This window comes from Photinus pyralis, unplaced genomic scaffold (assembly GCF_008802855.1).
Source record: "Photinus pyralis isolate 1611_PpyrPB1 unplaced genomic scaffold, Ppyr1.3 Ppyr1.4_LG2, whole genome shotgun sequence".
Lineage (NCBI taxonomy): Eukaryota > Metazoa > Arthropoda > Insecta > Coleoptera > Lampyridae > Photinus > Photinus pyralis.
This window is the reverse complement of record NW_022170403.1, coordinates 44,337,073-44,362,882: the sequence shown is the minus strand read 5'-3', so window position 1 is coordinate 44,362,882 and position 25,810 is coordinate 44,337,073. Positions and strand designations below refer to the sequence as shown.

General features: G+C 35.7%; 3 protein-coding genes and 2 non-coding genes across 5 annotated transcripts; 2 read left to right on the top strand and 3 right to left on the bottom strand.

Moving 5' to 3' along the window:
- Window positions 1-391: 391 nt before the first annotated feature.
- LOC116163735 lies at window positions 392-1,492 on the bottom strand. The gene is made up of 4 exons (XM_031477828.1): window positions 1,327-1,492; window positions 1,100-1,237; window positions 900-1,053; window positions 392-846 (listed from the first exon to the last, which is right to left on the bottom strand). The coding sequence occupies exons 1-4, from the start codon at window positions 1,376-1,378 to the stop codon at window positions 720-722; spliced, it is 471 nt and encodes a 156-aa protein (XP_031333688.1). The 5' UTR covers window positions 1,379-1,492; the 3' UTR covers window positions 392-719.
- Window positions 1,493-2,438: 946 nt separating this feature from the next.
- On the bottom strand, window positions 2,439-24,744 carry LOC116164897 (forkhead box protein N4-like). Its single transcript, XM_031479147.1, has 9 exons — window positions 24,491-24,744; window positions 24,156-24,420; window positions 23,824-23,933; window positions 17,384-17,565; window positions 4,958-5,120; window positions 4,785-4,910; window positions 4,651-4,732; window positions 3,129-3,137; window positions 2,439-3,039 (listed from the first exon to the last, which is right to left on the bottom strand). The coding sequence occupies exons 1-9, from the start codon at window positions 24,719-24,721 to the stop codon at window positions 2,852-2,854; spliced, it is 1,356 nt and encodes a 451-aa protein (XP_031335007.1). The 5' UTR covers window positions 24,722-24,744; the 3' UTR covers window positions 2,439-2,851.
- LOC116164898 lies at window positions 8,960-9,582 on the top strand. Its single transcript, XM_031479148.1, has 3 exons — window positions 8,960-9,118; window positions 9,178-9,298; window positions 9,357-9,582. The coding sequence occupies exons 1-3, from the start codon at window positions 9,028-9,030 to the stop codon at window positions 9,457-9,459; spliced, it is 315 nt and encodes a 104-aa protein (XP_031335008.1). The 5' UTR covers window positions 8,960-9,027; the 3' UTR covers window positions 9,460-9,582.
- Trnag-gcc lies at window positions 11,957-12,027 on the top strand. Its single transcript has one exon. It is a non-coding gene; the product is annotated as a tRNA-Gly (tRNA).
- On the bottom strand, window positions 14,270-14,340 carry Trnag-gcc. Its single transcript has one exon. It is a non-coding gene; the product is annotated as a tRNA-Gly (tRNA).
- Window positions 24,745-25,810: the final 1,066 nt, after the last annotated feature.

The following is a 25,810-nucleotide window of genomic DNA, read 5'->3' as shown; positions in this document are numbered from 1 at the left end:
TTATTAAATATAACAAGCCAAAGCCAGTATGATTATGAGGTTTATTTTGTGAAATTTAATTTTCTAGTTTGTCTTCTCCAATGCTGGATAATACATGCGTGGCGCCCGTATCAAATTGTGCAAAGCGGTCCCTACCTTGAAAATATCACCAGTAATCTTTATACACGAATTTTTTTTTTAGATATAATGGTTTGAAATTTAAATGATTTGAGATAGGATCGTGGTTTGTTTTCCTTAAGTAAAAAAATCACTTTGCTACTTCCCTTTGCAATCCAGCTGGTCATTTACAATAAATGTTGTTGCAGTACATTTAGCTATGGATTTTGGAACATTAGATTCACCTTAAGTTTTCAAAATTATCTTGAAAAATTTAAATTAAAACAAATGTAGGTATAAAATACTTTTATATTAATATTGTACTTTAAAAGCTACAATTGAATGGACGTCATAATAGAGTATAACTGTGTATAATTACTAATAAGGTACATGTCACGATCGATCAATACTGAATAAACACCAATATAAAAACTGGATACTACAACAATGGACGGATGTATCAGTATCACAATATTAAAATACTTAATGCCTATATTGGATATAGCCAATTTAAGAGGCAGCTTCAAAACTTGGAAGCATTCTGTATGTACAATTAAAAATTTGTCAGAGTAGCTGTAAAGCTACAGTGATTTTGTTAGATTTAAGTATAAAAATATCAAGTTTCAATGTAAAAAATAGACACTAAGTACACTAAAAACTATTAAAATAATGGACGCAATCATCGAACCAGATCCATTACACCAATTATCCAAGAAACAAAAACAGAATGTAGTAGAGTCGTAGTGGTTTCTAGAACAAAATCTCAATTAATTTATGTAAGGCTTAAGGCTGTAAGTACATACCGATAAATATCAAGTTCTTTAATGGAATTATTAACATAATTTCCTAGAATACTCTGCTTGGCAGCTGGACGACATCCTTCGTAATGGTCAGCAGGGATATCTTTACGTAAACCCTTCAATGAGCTTAGACATGTTCTTGTTATTACGACGTCGGCTGTAAATGTTTCGTTAAAAATGGATAACATTCAAATGGCCAGTACCGTCTTTAGTTTCCAAAATTTTTACACACACATCGTCTTGCTCAGGGCACACCCGTGTCCAATGCCACAGCCAATTTAATTTTTCTCCACATCCCGGCTGTGTACTTATGCATTCATAACACCATAGAGAGCAAAATGCTAAAAGATTTATGGTTAAATGATGTCCAGAGACCCTAAGAGCTAGATAGCCACACCCACCTGTTAAGTTAGTTATTATAAAGACCTACCTGAAGAGATATAACTGGTAAATACAAACAAACATATAAATATTTTATACATTATTCCAAAGGCACGAGAATTAGGATCTTAAGAAGTTATTTAAATTAACATTATTTTACAAGACATGAGTCACTTTTACATTTTAGGTTAATTAATAACAATAACAAATGCAGGTGCAATGCGCAAGCGCCTACACTTCTTGGTTATGTGGGGCAATATCGATATACAGCATGGACCATTTGTAACTGTGTTCTCACTTCTGCCAGCTCTTTCAGAAATAATCATTTTTTAATAGAAGACACGTCGACTTTCTTTTAGAGATAAGAGTATATTGTAGTCTTTGCTATATTTTTTAGTGGTGACTGATCGCTCATTGAACAGAAACATTAAAAAAATTACTGATGATGGCGTGAGGATGTGAAAGAATCTGATTTCTACCAAGGTCGTTTTTTGAACGTCAAAATAATAAATCGTAAATTAGTTTTTTAAAATCAGACAAAGATAATAAGTTAAATTCTGAACTAAGGAAACGCAGGTGGTCGACTTTGATACTATATACCTGTAAGACTGTACTAATTAGATAGTAGGTAGTAGTAGTTATTTTAATGGCGCTTTGAATGTGAGTGCATAGTATCTTTTTCGACATCGGTCGCGCACATAGAAAAAATGTAATTTGTTTGTTTTACAATATCCTGATCCCGGATCCCGCTTGTTTTTTTCAAACCACGGTGTGGGAATGGTCGGCGTTGTATGCCTTGCCCACTTATTGTCGATGATGTGGGCACGGTCGGCGTAGTGTCCCTAGTCGGCGATATGGACCATCAAAAAATAGTGTCGACGTTATGGGTATTCGGCGAAGTGTCTCGGCCCCGGGCGAGATAGAGTTAAATATATAATAGCATAATTTGTGTACAACTCACAGGCGACCAGTTTTGCGGTGGGCGACTATTTGCGATAATTGCAGGCGGTACTGTTTTTATACTAGAAGAGCAATAGGTAGGCATACAAATACAATAGAACTTATTAAATTATTTAATAAAACTGTAAGATTATAATTGTAATGGAATGGATATAATAGATATTATTGCAGGCACTACGGCGTATAACTAAACTAGATTAGTAAATACCGTAATGTACAAAAATACTTTAAATCTATTTTCGACAACAATTTTTACTATTAAAGATCATATACCACAATACAATACGATTTCATTGTGTCATTTCCAAATGAGCTGTAAATTTATACAATGGACGGACTTGACTTACCTACCATTTGACAGTTGACTTAGGTACCTACCTCCTTATGTCTAGGTCTACTAAGTACACTTTTGAAGGGTCTACATTAACATATCTTACGTTTAATACATTTTCTCTAATCGAATGCCACGCTTCATTAGATAAACTGACTAGACCATTTTTCTTCTCTGGGACTTGGTAGTACAAAGCATACAATAGAGATAATATGTGTGAGTTAAAAATTACACTTCCCAGATGAAAACATACGATTTGTAAAAACATTTGGCTAAAATTTATTTAGTGATCATTCTGTAATTCGTAGCACTGAAAGTTTAAGTCATCGTACAGATTTCCATTGGTAATGATTTCGGCGTCAGTTAAATTTATGCCCAGTGTATTTGGATTTAAATCTGTTATTAAATAGTTTCCACTAAGTCCGCACTCTTCAACCATTTGTTCTTTCGACACAGGAGGACAGAGGAAATCTGAAATTTATTTTTATTACTTAAACGGTACAATCATCAATTATCAGTTACACAAAGTATATATGGAAAGCAGTGATTTACAAACATACCCAATGAGACTTGGTATCGACATAGAATAAAAAGAAATATTCTCATTAGTACTACAGTTGTACCTACTCTGATGATAAGGTTATTGAGTCCTTTGTATTATTTATACGCGTATGTCAATGTTACAGGTACCGGCGGGTGATCAAAAAAGAATTGACGTCGAGTCACCTTTGGAAGTTCAAGTTAAGTAAATATGATTTCCCATGTAAGTAAACAAAAATTCGCCAAAAGTGACTCGACAGTAACTCTTAGTATTTACCAATGGTTATCTGTGTGGCAGTTGAGCCTACATATATATAATTAGGGTAATGAATTCTGTCTATATGAAATTGAATCATGGATAGGTACTTGCATCCGGGACACTTACGTAAATTTGAGTAGCGATTTTATTGGAATTTACGGAATTTGATTGAGGCCTCCGTAACTTCTAAGTTTATAATAGTTTTATCTGTGTGTTAAAATGTAGAAACATCTGGTCAATTTGCTTGCATTACAAAAGTTTTTATCTGGTTATTTTGCGCTAATAGTTTGTATCGGACGTAGTTTAATTAACGTACGTCTTTTGGTGCTAATAACAAGAGAGACAGGTGTACAGCGTTGTGCGCATTCCTTCGAAGCTGGCGTTATCAAGCTTTGTTGTAATTACGCATTATTTCTAAATACTGGAAGAAGGAGCTGTTTGTTTGGTGGAGGGTGTTTCGTTAAATACTGCAGGCAACGAAAAAACCGGGCTGGTTCGCGACGGTTGGATAAGAGAGTATACGTCTTTTTACGTTATTTATTCGGGTTGTCCACCCGATTTGATTGATTGAAGACGCAGTTCGTCATTAATTTTGTAATATTTCTGTGAAAAGTTAAAAGCGTGTTCCGTTTTACGGAAAAAGGTAGTCAAGTTGAAGTTAAAAAAATAAACAATCAATTTAGTACACCGTTAAGACCATCGGTCAAGGTTCTTTTTTAATAAAGTTAAAAGTTTAAACCCTTCGCACAGCCTCCGATAAATTTTTGTCATCGTCTTCAACAAACCAGTTCGTTTAGCAGTTTGTGCGTGTTGTGAGGAAAGTACGCTCCCGTCATTTAGATTTATATAATGACTTTTTAAATTGTGTATATCTATGCGCGTTCCTCTGGCGGAAATATCTCAATCCATTTTAAATGACAACTTTCAATAATATGTTTTACTAACTAAATCTCCTAAGTTTGTCGGATTGAGTTGAAGTCTAGGTTGAAGGTTGAAGTCTTGGATCCGATCGAATTTCAACCCTGCATCGTTTATACCTTATATGTCAATCGGATCTGCAAAAACCGGATAGAACCTCTCCACTAAGTAGGTACGTTCATGCGGCGTAAACGCAGTCTGTGATTCGAAATTGCTGAGAGTGTACAGGTAGGTACCTATCGGCTATCTTTATCTTTCTGACAATGTATAAGTATTTTATTCCGGGTGGTATTAGGTATATTCATTTCAAATAGAATCGTAGAGATCATTATTATACTCCCTTATAGGTAAGTGTTAATAAATACCTTCAAGTCCACTTGTGACATCGATGACATTCACATATTCAATTTCAATATTTTGCTCCGTATGCTCCGTTGACAAAGATCTCTAAAATAGTAATAAACCAATAAATTGTTTAGACTAAAGCAAATTGTTTTACGTGGCAATCATCGACATTCTCTGGAAGAATACTAGCTGTGGCCGTTTCTAGTTCCAAATCTCTTTGCTGATTTTTGTTATAATCGTTCAAGGAGGTCTGTATAAACTGTTGCATTCGTTGCTTTTTCTATAAAAAAATTGTGTACAGATTTAACAATTCGAATGTAGCCTTACGATATTCCACGTTTTTCTATCTTCGCGCTGAGCTATAGTCCACAGATGTCCCGCTCCGTGGACCGCCTTACTGCCTTTTCTAAAGTGAGGATTGATAGATAAATTATGTCTAACGGAATTCTTCCACCTGTCATCGTTTTGCTTGTAGAAAGGAAAATGGTCTCTAAAAAAGAAAATGATAGAGATTAATCATTTTATTGTAGGTAGGTAAATTCTTTCGAGAAATGCTTAAAACGCAAATCAGACATCATTTCCTGAATTGTTGTTGTCCACGTATTTGGGGAGTCGTGCCAGGTACCTAAAAAGGACGTGTAGAAAATTCAAATTTTACGAGTTATACCCGGATATGTATTTGATAGGGATAACTGTTCACATAATTTTACAACAGCCACCTGTGTGTAACGATCCGTGTCTTACGCACACGATGTGATAATAGGCTAGCAATTATTATAATTGTTTTTGATGGTTGATATAGTCATGGTACATTTCACGGTTTGCTGAAGTTAAAGGGGGTTTTATTTACGATCAAGGGGGCGTTTTGTTAATTTTAGCTTTGGGAACTAAAAACGTGATTCTTTATTCAAATGATTAATCGTTGTGACATTGATTTATTTTATCCAATTTTGAGAAATGCAATTATAAAGCTTTTACTGTTATTAATGACACGAATAATTTAAAAGTATTTTTTTGGCGATTTTTGGCCAAAATTGTGCATACATTAGGTAGGTACCTATATTATGTTTTGCTATTTTGTCCCTTTCGTCCAGAGTGGCTGTATAGACATCACACCATACAATAAATTATTATTATTAATTAGGAATAAAATACAATGGTATAATAGGTATGTACCGTGATCATCATCTTTCATAGGGTGTAAATGTTATACGAGGATATACGGATATACAGTGCTATTTATTAAGAAGTAGACATAGGGATTTATGCTAGGATTTATGTGGTCATTTAAAAGTCGACATAGGGAAAAAGAATACACATAAATCCCTATGTCTACTTCTTAATAAACGGCACTGTATAGTGCATTCGAGATAAGATGATCATCTCCTCAACATCTCTTTTATTTGGTGAGATACGAAAAATTTGTTAAATATCCAATATGACGTGTATATGTGACATTACAATCTATCCAATCGCATATTGGAACTTCCGGTATCACGTTCGGTTAAATCGGAAATCGATGCAACTTTTGTTTTTCAAATGCAACGCCTATGTTTGTTTAAGCTATTTGAAAAGGGCAAGCAATATGCTATACGACAGCATAAAATATACATATGGTTGATATACTCAAAATGGAGAAATTCGTGATTTAATATTTAGAAGACTTATGAAATCTAGCATGTCATGTCACACAGGTGAAAAGGAAAGACCTACATCAACTTGTAGAATTGAAATTTTTCATGATGACATAAAATACACTGTTGACCCTTTATTTTCAATCAGTGGTTAAACTTGGTACTGACGTGGAAAGACTAAAATTTATATCTTTCAATTAGAATTACGTATTACCTATCTGAAAAATGTGATGTTGTTTTGGTTTTTAATTCAAGATTTGGATTCAGCAGAAAAACAATTTTTACCTTTACAACTAAGAAAATTAGAAATAGAGCCAACTTAATTGGAAACAGACTGTATATCCTACCAAGTGGTGCCAACAATTGTCGCTCATTCTCGGAAGGTTAAGGGAAAATTTGCGAGTCTCAAATACAGGCCCGTAGCTGTTGGTATTGACACCTACGTGAAATACATCTGGAGGCGCTCCCCTCCCTTCCATTACGATAAGATCTACCTATACACAAAAACTTTAGGAAATAGTATTTCATAAAACAAAAAACTAATTTTACTATCATTTCGGGATTTATTACTTCTTATCTAATACAATTTTTAATAATGAAAATTACAGGTCTTGTAATCTTTTTATTATACAGGGTGTCAATTTTAAAACTTGCACTATTTTCCAAACTAAAGAAGATATTGAAAATCGCGAAAAACCGTTTCGAGGGTATCGAGGGGGAACCAGAATGACGTTATGAGTGACACCCCCACCCCCCTTAACCCCCCAGCCCCACCTCGTAGAAAATCCTAAATGGCAACCCCATACTTGTGACATATCGTTGGAAAGCTACTGAAAAATGCTTTCCAGTGGTACCAATAAAGTCAATATTCATTAAGACAATTTAACAAAAATTTAATAAGGCCATGGTCTAGTCTACAAATGAGAATGGGAGTCTGTTATTACTATTAGGTCGGTACTGGTTAGGACCCGTATTTGGATTATTATGTTTAATTTTTATTATGTGAGATGGAAAAAACTATTCGAAAACAAAAAAATATTTCATTGATTTTTCCTACCCCAAAATCTGATTTCGACGAAACTTGATACCTACATGTGGATTAAAATTCAAGAACAATTTTCAATAGCAATCAATTCTTGCATTGCATGTTCGCATTTACTTAGCATAACTTTATATTATTATAAATAAATAATAAAAATCACGACAACGCTTAAATTAGACAAATTTATAGGGTATTTCGATGAACGGATAAGCGTGGTCCGAATAGATCAGGGTAGGCGGTGTGTTGGAACATACGATCGGTAGCTAAATTGAAAGATTGAAAGGTACCTAGTAAGAGCTAAATTCTGTCTCCAAGGAGGGTACCGTTCGTTTCGTCACGGCAAGTAAACCAACAAGACGCTTAAAGTGAACTTAATGGCTAGAACACATTCACTCGGAAGTTATAAGATCCAGTTCTGACGAACTGCAAGGAATACTTGCTCATGGACCATGAAACATACGTGAAGATGGATTTTGGGCTAAAATTTTATTTGGCTACAGCACGTGGTGATGTTCGCGCCAAATTTGTTTATTTCCGTAGATAGGTAAATTTGCACAAAAACTTCTCCAAGGTTTTCGTCACGAACAAGACAATGGAGTCGAAGGCGTACAAACAAGAGTGTCGCTGGCAAAATGCATTGTATCGTTCATTAGGGCCCTGTGAAAGTTTGGCCAGATTTGCGAAACTGCCACTACAGTCAGCAGATACTTGAGTAGTACCATGATAACGCAGCCAATCGAAAAGAATTGGAACATTATCAAGAGGAAGAGGAAGCGAAATGCTATACCTACATAGGTATAGATAGCCAGATAATGGAACAAAGATGTTGAGTTTAACTAGCAGCGTGCGCAACAGATGATGGCCAAAGAAAAAAAAACAATGAAGAAGAAGAACTATGACTAATTTCCAATGAAAATAATTACCAAACAGCAACTTCTCCATAAAATGTATAGGAATTGCCAAGATCAAACAATTAGTAACAAGTTAAAAACGTGGCCGCACGCGTCCGACGAAAGCGCAGATCAGTAATAACTCGGGAAGGAAGTGACCAGTCCAAATAAACTTTTGTCGTTCTGGTCACCGGGCTGTATTACACCGTATAAGAAAGAAACGAAACGAAAAAGCTTAAACTTCAATATTAAAAAGTAATTATAAAGATTCTGTTTTCACGAGTTTTTAGTCTAAGTAGCCATGGACTATCTTTTATCATAGTCCATGGCTACTTAGACTAAAAACTCGTGAAACAGAATCTTTATAATTAATTTTTTCGCGTATAAGAAGAGGTAGAATAATCGTTTCACATGACTTAGATGCAGAATTTATATCTCTATAACTTTTATTTGAAGTATTTTTGCGTAAAATAATTAGGAAACGTTTGCGCAAAAAAAAGTAATTTCCCATGTTAAACGCCTATGTTCCACTTTTCGATTTACACCCTGTACCTACCTATCTTAGGTAAAAAACCTACCCTAGAACACTATGCTTAATTACAAATTACTTAATCTATGCAGTTATTATTAAGCACTCTTTATTATCGTTTAATTTTTAATGTCCTTGATATGTACATATTACCTAAGCAATGAAATCTCTTAATTCTGGTTCAAAAAAACATACGAGAGGTTATCAGATCTGTTCTGAATATAAGAAGTGTACGTACTTATACTTGTTGATCAGTTTGTTTCACACTATCTTAGAAGAAGTACACAGAACAATCTATCAAAATGAAATTATTAGCAATTTTGTTATTCATATTCGGTATCTGCCTTATGGCGCACGGATGGACCTCCAGGGCACATGTAGAGATGGATCCAGGTAATTGAAAAGAAAATGCGTTTTTTAATTATAATTACACGTACTAATGTGGATTTCAGAGGACCCAGAAGTTTGTTTGTATGAGAAAGTTGGAAAATTTAGAGTTGGAGAGTCCGTATCATTACATCCAAATACATGTGCAGAAGCAACATGTGGACATGGAATCGTAACAACACACGGGTAATTCACTATTAATATAATGTTTTAAGTCATGGTAGTATCACAAATGACTTTCTAGATGCGGAGTCGTTGATGCCAAGCCGCCGTGTATCGTCAGGCGTGAAAATCTCAGTAAACCATACCCCGATTGCTGCCCAACAATTAATTGCCCACAAAACTAACAATTTAGTGATGTTAGCGACATAAATATTTCTCCCGATGTGATTTAATCCGATTTATAGGCTAAATGTGTTTTGTTTATTATGATTTATCTAGCAAAATAAAATGTTCGAAGTTGACAATAACGAATTTTGTTTAATAATTTTTGATGGAAATTGTTTTCAAGAAAAGCTTGTTGACAGCACACCTCCACATTCATACCACTCAAATGCAAAAGACTCAGTGTATGTAAGCTATTTTACTGTTTTTCATTTGAGTTGCGATTGATAAAGTAGGCAAATTAATAAGCCTAACGAAAATTTGCACCCCCTTAAACTCGGAAAAATGAATGTTTTGACACCCAAAAACTGGTCGATTTTTGTAAACGATATGGTGAAAGGAGTAAGAGGTATGTACGTTCAGTTCAGTTCACACGGTTATGTGTGACTAGATTAATGAGCATTCTTGAACGTTGTTGAAATCTATGCACAGTTTTTTGCGTTTTTTTCAAAATTTTTCCGATGCAATTCACATGTTTTAATATAAAATGCTCTAGTAAATAAAAGAATTGCTTGTCATTAAAAATTTAAAAATCCATGTGATGAGAAATTAAATATCAAATAACTTATTTCGACTTATTTAAAACATTTTTCGATAAAATGGATATTTACAACGATACTTTTCCGACACCTTGTGAGTATGTTACATACAAAAAAAAAGTAGGACCATACTGGAAAGTACCGTTACAGGGATTGTTATGAAAAAATAAATATTGCTACGTTGACTCTGTGCTAGGGGTTTAAACGAAAGGCCAAATAAGCTACAATTTGGAAGGGATTTGCATTACACTCTTATTACATGAATGATTTTTATCTCTTGGAAGAGCGCAGTTTAAAATATTAATCGACGTGTTCGAGCATATTTCCAAGAAAAAAAAACTTTCTTTAAGTTATACGAAATGTATTCCAAGTTAGAGACTCGCACTGTATACCTACCTACACTGTGTCCAAGATGAGAATATCTATCATTGACATCTCGGAAACTATAGAAATCAAAGTTGCGCAATCAAAGAATTATCATGCCGTAAAGAAAACCAGAAAACACCAATTACTTCTGAAGAAAATTTGCCGATTTCGTTTTAATTTTTGTTATTTGAACAGATACAAAAAAATAAAGAGAACACTTTCTCATTATCACTATTGGAGCTCTACAAGACACCGTTAGAGTATACAACATTTCGTTTCGAATAAATCATCATCAACTTTATTTTTGTATGTGTAAATACTGTATTGAGTAGCATTTTTTTATTACGAATACAACGATGTACAGGCACACAGAAACACAAGAGTTGGAAACTGCCATTTTCAACAGTATGGTGCACTCGCACACAGCGGCCTAATCGTGCGAGCATATAGGTACCAATCGCAGAAATTTTTCATTTTCCAAGAAATTTGTCTTCTCTCTAATTTGACCATCGTCGTATCTTCTATGGTTTCGGAGATACCCATGATAGACATAGTGTATATTCAAAAAAAATCAATATCGTGATTCGTGAACCGATTGAAGGACGGGATAAATACCTACCTATTGTTTGTTTTTTTCCGTGGCAATATAACGATTAAGTAATCCTACTGATCAAGACCACAGCCACCACAGGTTATAGATAAATGTTTATCTTGTTGACAGTTTGGTTTCTCATCTGTTTTTGAAGAAGGTTAATGATTATTATAATTACAACTTATTTAATTCATTGCCATTTCCTTGTGATATGATAATACAGAAGCAGCAGCGATTGTAGTTCTTTATATAATGCACGATAACATATAACCTTGTCAGCATAGTATTGCCAATTTGTTTGTGCGACATGTCGGTAGTATGGGGGAAGGTCAGCTTTGGTACTAGCTTTGATATTATTTGAATTTTGCAAAAAGAAACTGGGCTGCAGGACAAATTTTAATTAAAACATTACTTTTTTAAATGAACTCTTTTTTGGGGAATTTTTCGAAAGAAATTCCCCTTATGTGATGGTTTTGTCCGTCCATCTGTCCGTCTGTCTCTTGGTATATTCCTCGTCTAAATCGAGATCGAGTAGAGATACTCAGACAGCGACGTCAAACCTTCGCGCCAATCGATTTTTACGAGTTCAAGAATCCGTGCTATTGAATATCGAATATGAGCCGGATTAAAAGTTGAGTTTCCGAATGTGAGTTGAGTGTCAAAAAATTCTCCTAGCGAAAATCGTATACGATTCTTCGTAGGTATCTTGTTTCCTGTTCACCAATGAATTCTACAATTGAAATGAACAGAAGGGTAGCTTCTCATTACATCCCCTTCCCCCTCTAAAAAGAACGGTTTTTGTAGAAAGGGGAGTGGACATTTGATAATGGTTACTTATTTGTTAATAGGATCCTTTATTTTATTTTCTTTAAATTATATTAGTTATTTAAAATTCTGTATCTCAGGGGCAAACTTTGTTAGGTCTTTTACTAAATAAGTTTAAAAAGCTCTCTTTGTAAGAAAGCATCGGTGGTTCAGTGGTAGAATGCTCGCCTGCCACGCGGGCGGCCCGGGTTCGATTCCCGGCCGATGCAGTTCTTTTTATATATGCAAGAAGTGTTTCTATAGCCCCAGTGTTTTACTTTTTATTGTACGATTTGTGCTTTGGTGGTAGTGCAACTGAAATTTTGTTAATTATTAAGAGCTAAGAAGTACTTTTTGAAACTGCACCAATGCCTGTCTGTGACCCATCCATCCGTGCGATAACTCTTAAACGGAAGGTCCCATAGGATTGAAACTTGGTGTATAGGTTTCTCATGGTTCACCGGAAGAAGCCTATAACTCTCGCCAGGAAAGATTGCCGGTCACAGAACACTTGATCCCGATTTACAGTCTCTGTTTTTCGTAAGGTGCTAGCGACGTCCGGGATAGTATCGTCATTGAATTTTTCAATGGTACGTGGCAATGTTGAACGAAAAGACTTTTTGTTCAACATTAGCATGATCCTATTCCAGAAGTCGCTCGCATCTGAATAAAAACATAGATTGTAAATTGACACAAGGTGTGCTGTGACCGGCAATCTTTCCTGGCGAGAGTTATATCTAATGTATGGTCCCTATGTCTAAGGTCCAGTCTCATAATCACGCAAAAGTCTCCTTTACCTAAAGTCCACTTTCAAGATCAAGATCAAGGTAGGACTATTGATTTTCAGGAAGCGGGTCCAATAGGAACCAAAGTTATAGAAGGAGTGATTCAGGAACGGGAAAAACGGTCGAGTCACCTTTGGAATTTTTGTTTACATGGGAAATCATATTTAACTTGTACTTCCAAAGGCGACTCGACGTCACCCTTTTTGATCGCCCGTTACACGGTAAACTTCTAGATAACAATGGTAAGACTGGTTTTATAATTTTTTTTTCTATCGGGATTCGGGTGACGTAAAAGTTCAATATGGGATTCATAAGAAATAAGAAAGTTGATCTTATTCACTCCAAACCCACAAGTCATTTTATGACTTTATTTTAGCACCATCAGAAAGCTGAGAAAAAATTACTAAGCATTTGATGTTAAAGTTTTTTTTTGATATTTTGAAAATAAACCAACTCCCATGCATTTTCCAATATGAAATTTTTCGTTTTTTTTTACATAACTTCGCTATTTGAAAAATTGATTTGCAGTTTTAATTCCACCATCAGTAAGATCTGGTCGGGGGCTACCACTTTCTTTTTGTGGGTACCCATTTCCGACGTACCGTTCACTCGCAATTCACCTTTGAAGTTTTGCCTCCACCATCAGTCATATCCTGTCGGGGGCTACCAGATTTCCTTTTTCGGTAGCCACTTCCGACGACCCGTTCACTCGCAATTCGCGTTAGAAGTTATGACTTCACCACCGCTAAAGACTCTCCACATATAGTACTCCATTTTTTGGGGCACTTCTCATAGCTCGAGCTGCTATCGGCGACACGAGAAAGAGAGACCGCGATTCGAGTTTTAAGCAACTTATTAAAACCGCGTGATATATAATTTCCAGCAGAAGATGCCTTTTGGGCGCCCGAAGTCGCCTACGCTTCGAAGATGCGCGCCTTGCAAAAGGTGGTTAATTTCGCCCATAAAAAACAATCGGACCAAAACTTTAGAAGTAGGTAGGAAAAAACTGAAAAATGTCCAGGTTAGAATAACATAACCGTTGAGTTCACTCAAGGGATGGCCAGCAGGCCAAAGTGAGCCAAAGTAGATTAAAAGCTACTTTTTCTGCAAAAATGGGCTAAAAACTCGCCGTGTATGTTATTTGTTTAAAAGTTCCCAAAGGTATATTCCACAGGCCTCTGCCGCCTATGAACTATGAGTATGTATTGACATTTGTGCGAGAATTATAGTTGAAAACGCACGAATATTGTCCCATATATAGTCATCCCCAGTTGTAGAGAGAGGAGAAGTTAACAATCATAAAATTTGAATTTTGATTTGCTTCAAAAATAGCGAAGGAAAATTATGAAATTCGACTAAATTAGTAGGTAGCTTTAATATAATAATAGCTTACATTTGTTAGTCTTTATCTTCGTTGGTCAAACTCAAACTACTCCTTCAATTTTGCAGATATCTAAATGCGATTTTTGAAACTATCAGAGATTTACGGTTCGGGGTGGGGGTTTTGGGAAATTCCCGGGAGGCGAATTTATACAACGGGCAAAATAAATTTCAAAGAAATTAGCACTAGATTTTCTACGCTCTAATCTAGATTCTTGTTTAAATTCCCGCTCCCCGCCTTCTTGTTTATTATCTAAATAGCCTCTCATAAAAATGGAATGCAATGCGAAATTGGTATAAAAAGTTTTGCATCGGCCGGGAATCGAACCCGGGCCGCCCGCGTGGCAGGCGAGCATTCTACCACTGAACCACCGATGCTTACAAATCCATAGTTGTTACCTATTGCTCCAGAGGGTCATCGATAAAATACCCTTTTTAGCTGTGTTCCTACCTAAATATGATATAAATACGGAAGGAGCTAATTCTTTGACTTATTCTATGACTAAAAGTCGCTTCGTTACTGATTTAAATAGTAAGTAAATTAAATAGGTATACTTTGTTTCACTGGTGCTGAACCTGACGTCATAAATGCGATTCTCTCTTCATTACATTTAAATCGATTGAGACAAAAAAATTACGTCATTAACGTAAGTCGTGACAAATAAACCAATTATTGATCTGTCAATAATATCAATCCGTCAAACGATTTTCGTTAGATTTCCAGTGTTTTGAGACTTCCTCCATATCACTGCGAGTATAATCCAATCGAAATGGTATGGTCAGAATGCAAACGGCATTACGATGCAAGGATCGGTTCAATTCAGCCTGTCACACACAGAGTCGTTTTGTCTTTATGGAATGAGGCACTGCACAAAGTAACCTCTTTATATGCTGTTTTGTGAAACAGTACTTAATAACTTTAATGTTTAGGTTACACCGGAAAAATGGAAAAGATATTTTGATCATACAAGAGGCATTATAAACCAGGCCTGGGAACGGGAACAACATATTGATACATCAGATATCTTACCTGTGATTGTCAACTTGGACGAATCTGATAGTGACGAAGATTATTATGGTGATTATATTCATGAGACAGAAGAGAATGAGCGTGTTTAAGAATATTATTTTGGGCCGTTTATACATATATACTTGTGGTGTAGTGTCGTTTTTTCTTTTGTACATACGATTTGAATATGAACATTTGAGTTTTTTCAGGAATAAATATCTTCACTACCTGTTTTCTCTCACAATTGCGTTTTTTTTAAATAAATCGGATCAGAAGATATTCAAGATCCTTATGCGAATATCTCGAGTGTGTGGCAAAAGAACAGAAACTGTATGTATGCTTGTTATTTCAATGAGCCTGTGGTACGAGTATAATGCCTACGCTTTATCTCAAATTTGTAAGATATATAAATGCGAAAGGCCTACCGACAAACCATGGCCTATACGACTTCTGCAAATGGCTAGTTAAGGATCATTAAAATTCGCGCAACTTAACCTGTTCTGTCCGTTAGCCACCCTGAGAGACCCCTTGGTGTGAAGAGTACATCCTATTCCACTCCTTTCCGGTTCCTCAAATCATTTCTCAATAAGTGTACAGGTTTAGACTAGGTCCAAATAAACACATGAGCTGCTGGCTAATGAACTTTTGTTTAAGGGCGATAAAAAAAAACGCGTATTCTTCACATTGGTAGCATACTTAATTTCACATCAACATTATGTAAACAAAATATTAATTTACGAACTGCCTAAAGACAAACTTTAAGTTACAAATGTTCCTATGCGTTTTCTGTAACCATCATACACTTCATCTCAAAGAGTTTCTGATGCTCTGGCAGTATCCATTTCGACTGTAGGTGCAAAGAATCGGTTACATGAGGTGATTACAAACGGTGGAAAAAGTTTCATCTCGAGTTTAATTCATACCAACGGAGTTCCTCTACATAAAATACATGACCATATAGCCATTATAAAACTTGGGGACAGGAAAAAACCTATCAGGACCAGATGCCTTACAAGTGATTGTCAACTTGGACGGTCTGATAATAATGAACGATAGTGACACCTTAATAAATAAGTTAAAACGTCAATGTGACAATATGTAAACCAACTACTAATTTACGACCTGCCTTAATTTTGCTATGACGTCAGATAGTGTGACGAAAGGTTCAGCACCCTTGAAACAAAGTATACCGTACTATCTTGTTATCCGCGGGCGAGATCAAAATCACGAGTGTGTGTAGCAAATAGCAATAAGTTGTAAAGAAGCCTGGACTGGAGTAGTATTTTTCTAAATATTCACAAAAACGAACAAAACCCTATTACCCTAAATGGCCTATTGAGTAACTTATTTTTTTTTAAGTCTCTTCATTTCGCAAATACGCATTCGAACTCATAGATTATGATTCTCATAAGAAAAGGGGTTGTGAAGCTCGGCTCCTCGGGTTCAGAATTTATCTATACGTCAGCCACGGACAAAAGTAATGTTATTCGTATTCCTATACGATATAGGTACGTTTGCAGTTTATGACCCAGTTCACAACTTCACAATTTTATGGATGTACCTATTATTAACGAATCTGAACTGAAGTAGAACGAAGGGTTGGGGAAACTGATGGTAGGTAGGTTGGTTACTCGTTGAGCTATGCAAGGGTACGTAGGTAATTATTTTTGTCTGTGACCGTAATTAATTCAGAAATGATATCCTAAGACGTGGATTAAATTAATTAAATGAATGTTAAATTGAACATTATAATATAATAATGCAGCAATTTATTGTCATGCAATGCATTGTCAGTTCGGAAAGTCTTCTAGTAGCGATTAACGCATCTGGAGTAATAATCGATGAACACAAAGCAATGAATTTTAATCTAATCTGTGTTTATACTGTATGAAAATATTTCCTGATGCAATAGGGGAAATATGTGGTAATCGCCACCTGCTGCAGTCCCAAAATTGAATGGGAACGTACGCGTCAAAAACCGCTGAGGTCCACCGATGCGTGTAAGCTATTAAATAACGTAATTGCGATTGGAATAAAACAAAAAATAGAGGCGACCCTGCAACCCCTTCGGTCAGGAGGATTGCAGAGTTCCAAATTGTGCGATGGAGACCGCGACTTATTCGTACCTGGTACTGAATATCGATAATCTCTGGGGAACGATTCACGACGTGGTTTAACCCCCTGCCATCTCTTCAAATATATTTTAATGCAGTGATTTACCACATGCAAATTCATCGACTATTATTGGGGGAAAAAGAAATGATGTTGTGTTTATATATTGAGCACGTGATAGTTTCCGTTTTTTACTTGAGTGGTAATTTTCGGAAAACTATATCTTTATGCGCAAATTGCAAATCGGCAAAATATACCCATTTGCAAGTACTACAATAAGAATTAATATTGGGGACTTACGAAATCCACTGATAAATTCCAGATACAGTAAGCTCTCCTTTTTCATTTAACGCGTGTTCTATTAATTCTGTGTAGGTGAAGGGAGGTTTTTTCGGTCCTGTATGGCTGTCGCAGTTCCCGTGAACCTTATTCGTAGTTTCTTCTTTGGATAATTTTTCTGATATGATCCTAGATAACTGAATCTGAAAAAACAGAGTGTTTATTATAAAACTTTTTTTATTATACCTGAATCACACTCTCCGTTTTAAACACTCAAATGCGTGCGAAAAAAGGCCTTTAAAACACACGTGCTTTAAAGTTGCTAAGTAACGATACTTCAAGTATGACTTTTGAAACTGTCATTTGGGTGAAATAAAAAATCTTCCTAAGTCGCTTTCTGTAAATGCAGAACATTTCTTTGGCCTACCTATCCTTTGGTTGAAGCTTTTACAAACGCGCGTAATTTAGGGTATGCTGCCAAATCTGTTCCACTTTTTAGTCCCAGCAATAAGAAAAGTTTTGAATGAATGCACCAAAAGATAGAAGATTTAAATACCTTTGACATTTCCTTCATATATGCCAGCATTATCGATGCATTTAAGACTTTATTCGTAAGTATAACTTCCTATTCATCCATGGAAACAACTTTTCATATTCTTTATAATAGACTTAACTGGATTTGGATTTTATACCTACCAGCGTTTGTTTATATTTTACAACAGGCTATTTAATGGACGGTGTATTCCTTTTCAACGGAAATCGTTTTATTCACAAAGACGACGATTTTTATAAGCAAACGTCAAGTGACATTTCCATGGCAATCGTGAAATTACGAACACCCAGCCCACTTAATTAGACATGTATTCGAGTATAACGTCAATATGACTTCATTGTATTTCCTATTTTTAAATTATACTGCAGGTATAATAAAAAATACTATAAGATACACGTGTATAATTGGTCTTTAAAGCACTTGCAACGTTAAAGGCACTCCGCTTTGCGTCGTGCCCTTAAACTCGTTGCGCGTGCTTTAAAGACTTGATTATACACTTGTATCTTAATATACTATTTAATGAAGTAGGTATATCCAAATGAGAAAGTCAGTTATACGGGTTATAATTATAAGTATGTCAAAGAATTGGTATATAACTTTCAGACATCGAGATCAACGTGGGGTGAAACATTTAATAAATCAAGAACTTTGGATGAGCGTGTGAATTAAAAGTGTTCAGTACATTTGTTACAAGTCTTACGTTATCCATTCCAACAGTTTCTAAACTGACAAATGTCTCTAGTGAATATCAGTTCACATAAGTTTAAAAGATTAAGTTTTTCCTATATAAGAGATGCCAGTTTTACAAGACTTGATGATGATGACTATCAATAAAATCAAAGGACTGAACTCTGGAATAAAAAAAGATCCTTTTTACCAAAAATATCTGCTTTAGTGAGAAATGCTCTCTTTCTGAATGGGTTTGTTAAGAAATACATCTGCAGTTACTGGCATTGAATAAGTAAATTACTTATTAATGTGAATGTAGACTGTATTATTGCCTAGGCACTGATGGTTGAACTCATTTTAAGCAATTAATAAAATAAATTAGTACCTAACCATTCAGTTACCGGGGAGGACTTTTTTAAACTGTCGTTTTTCTTTAGAAAACTGGGTAGTATAGTAGGTACCACATGATGCCTCATTAATTGTTGCCGATTTTGCGATTTCGTTTTGTGAAGCTAATGCTGGATGTTAGCGGGAGTTCCAGACGTCTGGAAATTATCCTTAACCCTAGTTTACTGGCCACTAAAACTTTCAAGTTTACGGGCGTGGGGTGGAACGAACCCCAGATAGAAAAGACTAAACTTGAAAGGTACTCGAGCTCCCAGGCCAAAATATTGAAAGAAAAAAAACTTATGGACATTGAAAGTGGCTGTAGGGTGCGATCCACCCCAGACCTGAAAATTAGGGTTAATATAGATAATAGAAGAACAAGTACTAAGTACTAGAGAATGCGCGTGCGCTATCAGGTCTACCTTCATGTTTGATTACCGCCTTCGTAAATCGAGTTGATTAGGTAGGTACTCGTCAGTTCGTCCATCGAAAAAACCGCATGGATGCCATGAAAAGCAACCGTCGCGTCGCCGCGAACGCTGCTTGTGCCTCAACAATATGTTCCGAAAGCAAAGCAGCCACCAAGATTACCGGAACTACAACCGTCGTATGTACAATCTGATACCAAAAATATGCCGTTGCATTTATCAAAATTAGTGTATGGGCCAACTGGCTAAATTTAAAGAAATGGTATAATTTGGGGGTACCAATTTTCCTTTTTACCACGGTTAAACCCGTATCTTAGGACGAGTCTTAAGATGTAAAAAAACCATGATTTCCATCTCAAAGATGGTAGCTAATAGAAATGGCGGCCAATCCAAGATGGCGGATGTTGAGTTTTATAAAATCATCTATAAGTATTTCTAGAACTACTGGTCCGACATCATCATTTTCTTAAATGAAAGCTTTTGTGTGTGCTACAATATTGTCATAACTACTTTTTCGTTAAAGTAACTAATGCATGAAGTAAACTAACGAAAATTTAATTTAATGAAAACTAAAACAACCCCTTCGTCACTTTCAAAAGTTTCATATACACTAAAATCTGCTACTTCTTCCTCGTCTTCAGTGACGTTTTACACTTTAAGTTATTAGCATTACACAATGGTAGTTGTTTTGAACAAGAGCAGCTTGGTAATTCTACGTGAGATGATATGGAAGTCAAACTTAGGGTTATCTTTCATCTTCTTTCCTGCTTCCGGAATAGCATCTTTTTGATTTTGACGTACAATTTTCCAATGTATTTTTTGTTTTCACATAATCTATGACAAATTATCTGGCACAATATACACCTTTCCATCAATATTAACAAACTCTTTGCTTCCGTTATAGCTAAAAGCCGTATTTGATCGTATTTATTGCAAAACAGTCAATCTTGTCAGTTGTAAAGTTCTTGTTTAAGCGGAAGCGTGTTTCACGTTTTGCAAAGAAGTTAGTCGAAGTGCTGTGTTTATCGAGCAGGCGTCGCTTATGTGAAGCCTTTTTTCCCCAGTACTCGTTAAAGAGAGTTTTTCCACCATTAAAGAGCCAATTTTACATCTGTAATTACAACGAACCCAGTGTCGTTTATTTTTGGTTGTACTCGTATGAGATGTTGTTTATTTTCGATTTGCAACATTTGCGATTAAACCAAATTTATTTTTGCATATATATTTTGATATTCTTTGCATTTACATGATAGACTTGCATACTTTGCATATTTTAAGATGTTGTTAGATTTAATCGATTTTAATTGTATTTTTAATACATTTTTGCGGATGTTTATAACGGATGCGATCATGAAGCATACTACAATAGCTGGAAGGAAGATTTATTGATTTAATTCATGTTTAATTTCATCATTTCCAAACTATTTTATTTTTCCCTTTCTCTACGATGTTGATGGGTGATATTGTGGAAGATTTGGAAATTGCTCCAAATAGTTTGTAGTTTTCTAACGCGCCTATTACTTTTGTTGATGTAGAGAGACGTTTCTCTGCTTAGTGCTTATAAACTAATTCTTAGCGACAGGAGGCAATCATTTCGTGCAGAAAACTTAGAGAAACATCTTACTGCTAGTGTTTATCGTAATTCCATTTTTACTAAAAATTATGCAACATATATAATTTTGCATATGTGTGCATATGCATCAAAACTGTTTTATCAAAACTGGCATATTTTTCACTAATATTCTGCATATTTTACCATTTATTGTGTATTAATACAGGTGGTAAAGAAAATTTGGAAAACAATTTTAAAAAACAGTTTTTTTAAATTACTTATTAACACTTGCTTTTATCGAAAAAGTACTTATAACAATAATTATAGCACATATAAAGAGCATGGAGCAATACAACGCGCAAGAACTTGCAGAAAGAAATTGCAAGGTCAAATTCTTGCATGCAATAAGCATTGCATGGTATTTGACATGGTGCAATTCTATTTCAATTGCCACATGTCTGCCAACAGAAGAAACATATGGATTTGTCAACAAAGTAGTTAACCTCAAATGAAAATTAAATTTTGATTGCTTGAAGAAACATGAAAATTACAAGAATAAATAAGATTAATAAAAACAAGTAATGAGTGCGTCTCTCAGCATCATAGTTGCCGCCGCTGTATTTTACTAGGTTGGTGACACAAAAACAACTAGATTTATCCCTAGAATTGCACGATTCATGCAAGAAAAATAGCACCGGTCCTATAAAAATTGCATGCAAGTCTCTTGCAGCAATTGATCAGCTGGCTTTGAACTGCGATGCCTTTCGCAATTTTTCTTGCAACTTGCATGCAATTGCAATTTTTATTGCTCCATGTCAAGCGGGCTTTACAAAAAAAGAATAATCAAATTGGATGAATAATTCCAGTTAGTTAATTTTATAAAACTCAACATCCGCCATCTTTGATTGACCGCCATTTCTATTAGCTACCGCTTTGAGATGGCAATCATGGTTTTTTGGTATCCTAATAAACCTGTATAACCACTGTAAAAAGGAAAATTGGTACCCCCAAATTATACCGTCATGTTGACTGGCCCATGGACTAAATTGCCAGATCAGCCGAAACACTCGATTTCACTTGCTACAGCCCCGGAATCATCAAATAATGTTTCATCGGATTCAGCTTTGCCTGACTTTTCTGAAAATGTAGAATAATGACCTACTTTCTTCAGTCACTTTGGCGGGTCTACAAAATCTATCGGTTTCACAGACTCTGGAAACATTCAACGGTTGCAGAAATCTTTCCGAGGGGAAACAATCAGATATTGCCTAGCTTTGTAGTCCGAAGAATGTTAAACGAATCATTGAAAATGTAAGTCGAACTTGATTATTGAAACCACGGTAGACAAGACACGAAGTTTGAAACCTGCCAAAGAAGATGATGCCGGGCGCTCGGCCTGAAGATGACCAATGGTGGAAAGTGATAGCCGCACCAGAAACTAAATAAACGTGTTTACAAAAATTTCTCTTTACTCCTTCCTAATTATTTATATTCGAGCATTATCGTGTGGGGGAGTATAAACGGGGTATTTTATCAAGCGGGGTTTGTAAACTGGTACTGTTTATACTTGAGAATATTTCGTATTTACGGGAAGGGTGAAGAACGTTCACTAATTTTTGTGTGATTTTATCTGATACTAATTATAATAAACCAATACTTCTTTCGTCATTTTGGATGATTACTTTCCCTTGTAGCTTCTCACATTCATACAGCGAGAGTCGATAATACAGACTGGGTGGCGCTCAACTTTGGGTAAGTTTTCAAAAACGCCTCTGGTACCGCTATTAGCCTGGACTGCGTACAACCAATGATCATCATCGGAGCGAACAATGCCCACTTGATCGTGACACGAGATGTTATTGAAGCTGGTTCAAATACCTCTGTACTCTCTCGTATGTTGGTTGGGATATTCATGAAATTCCGGCCTAGAACGTGACCGCGTCGGCGTCGACCCAATTTTTCTATACCACACTTACGATTGTGACGCAGAGTTTCATCGCATGGCCAAAGAATATTTTTCCGTCGAGTCTCTTGGTCTCAAGCTCTTGTCAAAATTATGTTCAAACGAACTAATGAAACAAATTACTAAAAAGAAGGCTAATCGTTGAGATACTTGTCTGTCGCCAAAGAACAAAGCACTTCCCTTGCGACGATTACGTCACTTGGAGCAACAGATGGACAAAGATCACACCTTTGCAGCAGGATCTTTTCCGCAAAGGGTATGCCGTTACCAGTAATTGTCATGCACAAGAAGGCAAAATCTGGTATCTACTGCATTTTCCGGTTGTCAACCCTATGAACCCAGGCAAAATACGACCTGTCTTCGGTGCTGCATCACGTTACGAGGGAATAAGCTTAAATGATTGTATGTTGAGAGGCGGAGACTTACCTACTGTGCAATATTGGCCCATATGAATAAAAGGGGGCATATGCTTATACTTCCAAAATTTAAAGTAAATACTCGTAAGTGCCCCTTCACACTGATGGGCGACTTAGCAGCACTGCTGAGCAGTGCAGCGCTTACGAGTATTTACTTTGAATTTTGTAAGTATAAGCATATATTCCCTTTTATTCATATGGGCCATTGTCTTAGTATTGTTCAAGTTTCGTCAATTTGCAATTGATTTGAGCGGAGATATTCGAGAGATGCGTTTACAAGTAGTAAGCTTGTCACACCTTTGGGTAAATTTTTGAAGAGAATGGAAGTGATTTAACATCTCTCCTTTGGGACTCGAACAACCTGCTGTTATATTGTTATAAAACACCTCGTACGCTTTATCGCGAAAAAAGATTTATTGTTTAAGGTTTTGCTTTTATCGAAAAATTAATGTGCAATGTTTACATGAAAGTCACATATCAAACTTTTACTTACATTTTGTTGGTCGAAGTACTGCTTGGACATTGTTTCAGAAATGTACACTTGGCCATCTTTGCCATTTTCCAATCCACTTGACAAAGTATACTGTTCCGTTGTTGTACAATCTGGTGGAAAAGAAGAATCTCAGCGTACAAAAAATCAAGCAACATTTAATTTGCAACCGTTATGTACTAAAATGATTACTAGGTGATTGTAGGTAGTTAAAACAGGTGAAGATGTAAATAAGTGTCTAAACAAACGAACTTGTTTCTAAATAAACGTGCGGTAGAGGGTGGTTGTTCGCAGTGACTTGTGACCAAATTTTGCATAAATTGAAAGTAAAATACCTGGTACCGGTGGTAATTCGTGAATTCTGTAGTTCAAGAGCCAAGATAAATTCCCATCGGAACAGTCTCCTTCGATGCCGCTATCCGACCCTCTGGGACTGGCCGCTATGCACGACGTCATATCAATATTTTCAGGTGATTTCGCAAACTTTTTAGCCCAAGTGTTTTGAATCACCTCTAACTCTTCCATATTTACATTATGCATTTCAGCGACAATGTGCGGAATTTCATTCGAGGTATCCCAACGGCCGTTTAAAAGGACTACCTAAAATTATAACGTGGTATTCACCCTTCACCGCAATGTCAAAACTTGAAGAAATAATAGCACTAGGTACCTCTTTGTTAAACTGATCCACATTTTTTCTTTTAATAGCACTAGTACGAGGTGAAGGATGGTTCCTTTGGGTAATGGCTGTCTTTTGAATACGCGACGGAAGCGTCGAACGCGTAAATGTGGAATTTTCACCATTTGCGTTAAATTCCTTCCATTTTATAGTAACGCCGTTTCGTTTATTGTAAAACTGCGCCGGTTGAAAGTTTCGGTCTCTAACAATTAAATGACTCATGAAGATGTTTAATTTAAGAAGAACGGCTGCCGCGAATTAATTTTTGTATTCAAATGACAGCTTTCTGAACAAAAGACGTACGAAATCAGAAGTTGTCAGCGCGTTTCCCGCAAAAATTTAATTTATAGAAGCACTTACCAATGACGCATTGCTTTGATAATAATGTGCGCATCACCAACTTTATTGACACACTTCTGAAATTATTAAAAGGAATGCATAGTTTAAACTGGCGCATTTTGGTCATGGGGAAACTTCTTATTGAAGTTAAACTTTCAACGACGCAAGCGCATCTACCCCTAAATTTAAGTTTTGCACCCCCTTTTCTTAGTTAGATATAAATGCAAACTGATATTGTTGTTAAATATTGATTTGGATTTCTGTATTGCTATAAAAGTTCGTTGAGCAAATGAAATATTTTAAGTGGCATTGTAACTGTAGCCCCAGTAAGGGGGCATAGATTTTTTCCATTTTGTATTCATCACATGTGGGCTGATTAAGATAATTTGTCCAGTTTCAATTTCAACGAATTTAAAGGAAGGCTATGTCTTTTTTATACCTTCTGATAGTTTTGTCCACTGGTATCTATTAATATACAATTAAAGTACCTAGCGTAATTTCTCGTAATCCTTTAGAAACGTTTATTTTTCAACCGATCTAAAGGCACATCGACTTTTGATTAATTTCAGAGACAAGGCAGGTTTTGCTAAATTTTCTTAGTTTGTTTACTGTATGTCTACCTATCTAATTAACGCAAAACATCGCAATTTTGCTTACCTTTTTCAACTCTTCAGGCCATACCCTTTCAGAAATATTTATTTGGCGGTCGATGTTCAATGAATTTTAGAAGCAAGATTATAGGCTTTGTTATATTTTTTAGTAGCCAGACCACTACAACTTCCTTTTAATATCATTAATCAAAGTATAAAGTAATTTTTCTCATTTCCGTCAGCTATTTTGGTTATAGGTACCTATGAATTAGATATTCAACTTTCATTCGATCTAAGACAAGCCAACTGTTTATGAATTTTAGAAGCAAGTGTCCAGAGCTGGGCAAGGATTCGGTGTTGTAAAAACTTTTTAGTACCTATT

Excerpts from the sequence above, each read along its gene's own strand:
- LOC116163735 (XM_031477828.1), bottom strand. The coding sequence starts at position 1,378 with ATGTATAAAATATTTATATGTTTGTTTGTATTTACCAGTTATATCTCT. Across the intron at positions 1,238-1,326 it reads TACCAGTTATATCTCTTCAG|CATTTTGCTCTCTATGGTGT; the intron begins GTAGGTCTTTAT and ends TAAATCTTTTAG. Across the intron at positions 847-899 it reads AAAGAACTTGATATTTATCG|AAACCACTACGACTCTACTA; the intron begins GTATGTACTTAC and ends ATTTTGTTCTAG.
- LOC116164898 (XM_031479148.1), top strand. The coding sequence starts at position 9,028 with ATGAAATTATTAGCAATTTTGTTATTCATATTCGGTATCTGCCTTATG. Across the intron at positions 9,119-9,177 it reads ACATGTAGAGATGGATCCAG|AGGACCCAGAAGTTTGTTTG; the intron begins GTAATTGAAAAG and ends TGTGGATTTCAG. Across the intron at positions 9,299-9,356 it reads GGAATCGTAACAACACACGG|ATGCGGAGTCGTTGATGCCA; the intron begins GTAATTCACTAT and ends ATGACTTTCTAG.
- LOC116164897 (XM_031479147.1), bottom strand. The coding sequence starts at position 24,721 with ATGAGTCATTTAATTGTTAGAGACCGAAACTTTCAACCGGCGCAGTTT. Across the intron at positions 24,421-24,490 it reads TGGATCAGTTTAACAAAGAG|GTAGTCCTTTTAAACGGCCG; the intron begins GTACCTAGTGCT and ends TTATAATTTTAG. Across the intron at positions 5,121-17,383 it reads GGAATTTATCAGTGGATTTC|AGACCATTTTCCTTTCTACA; the intron begins GTAAGTCCCCAA and ends TTTCTTTTTTAG.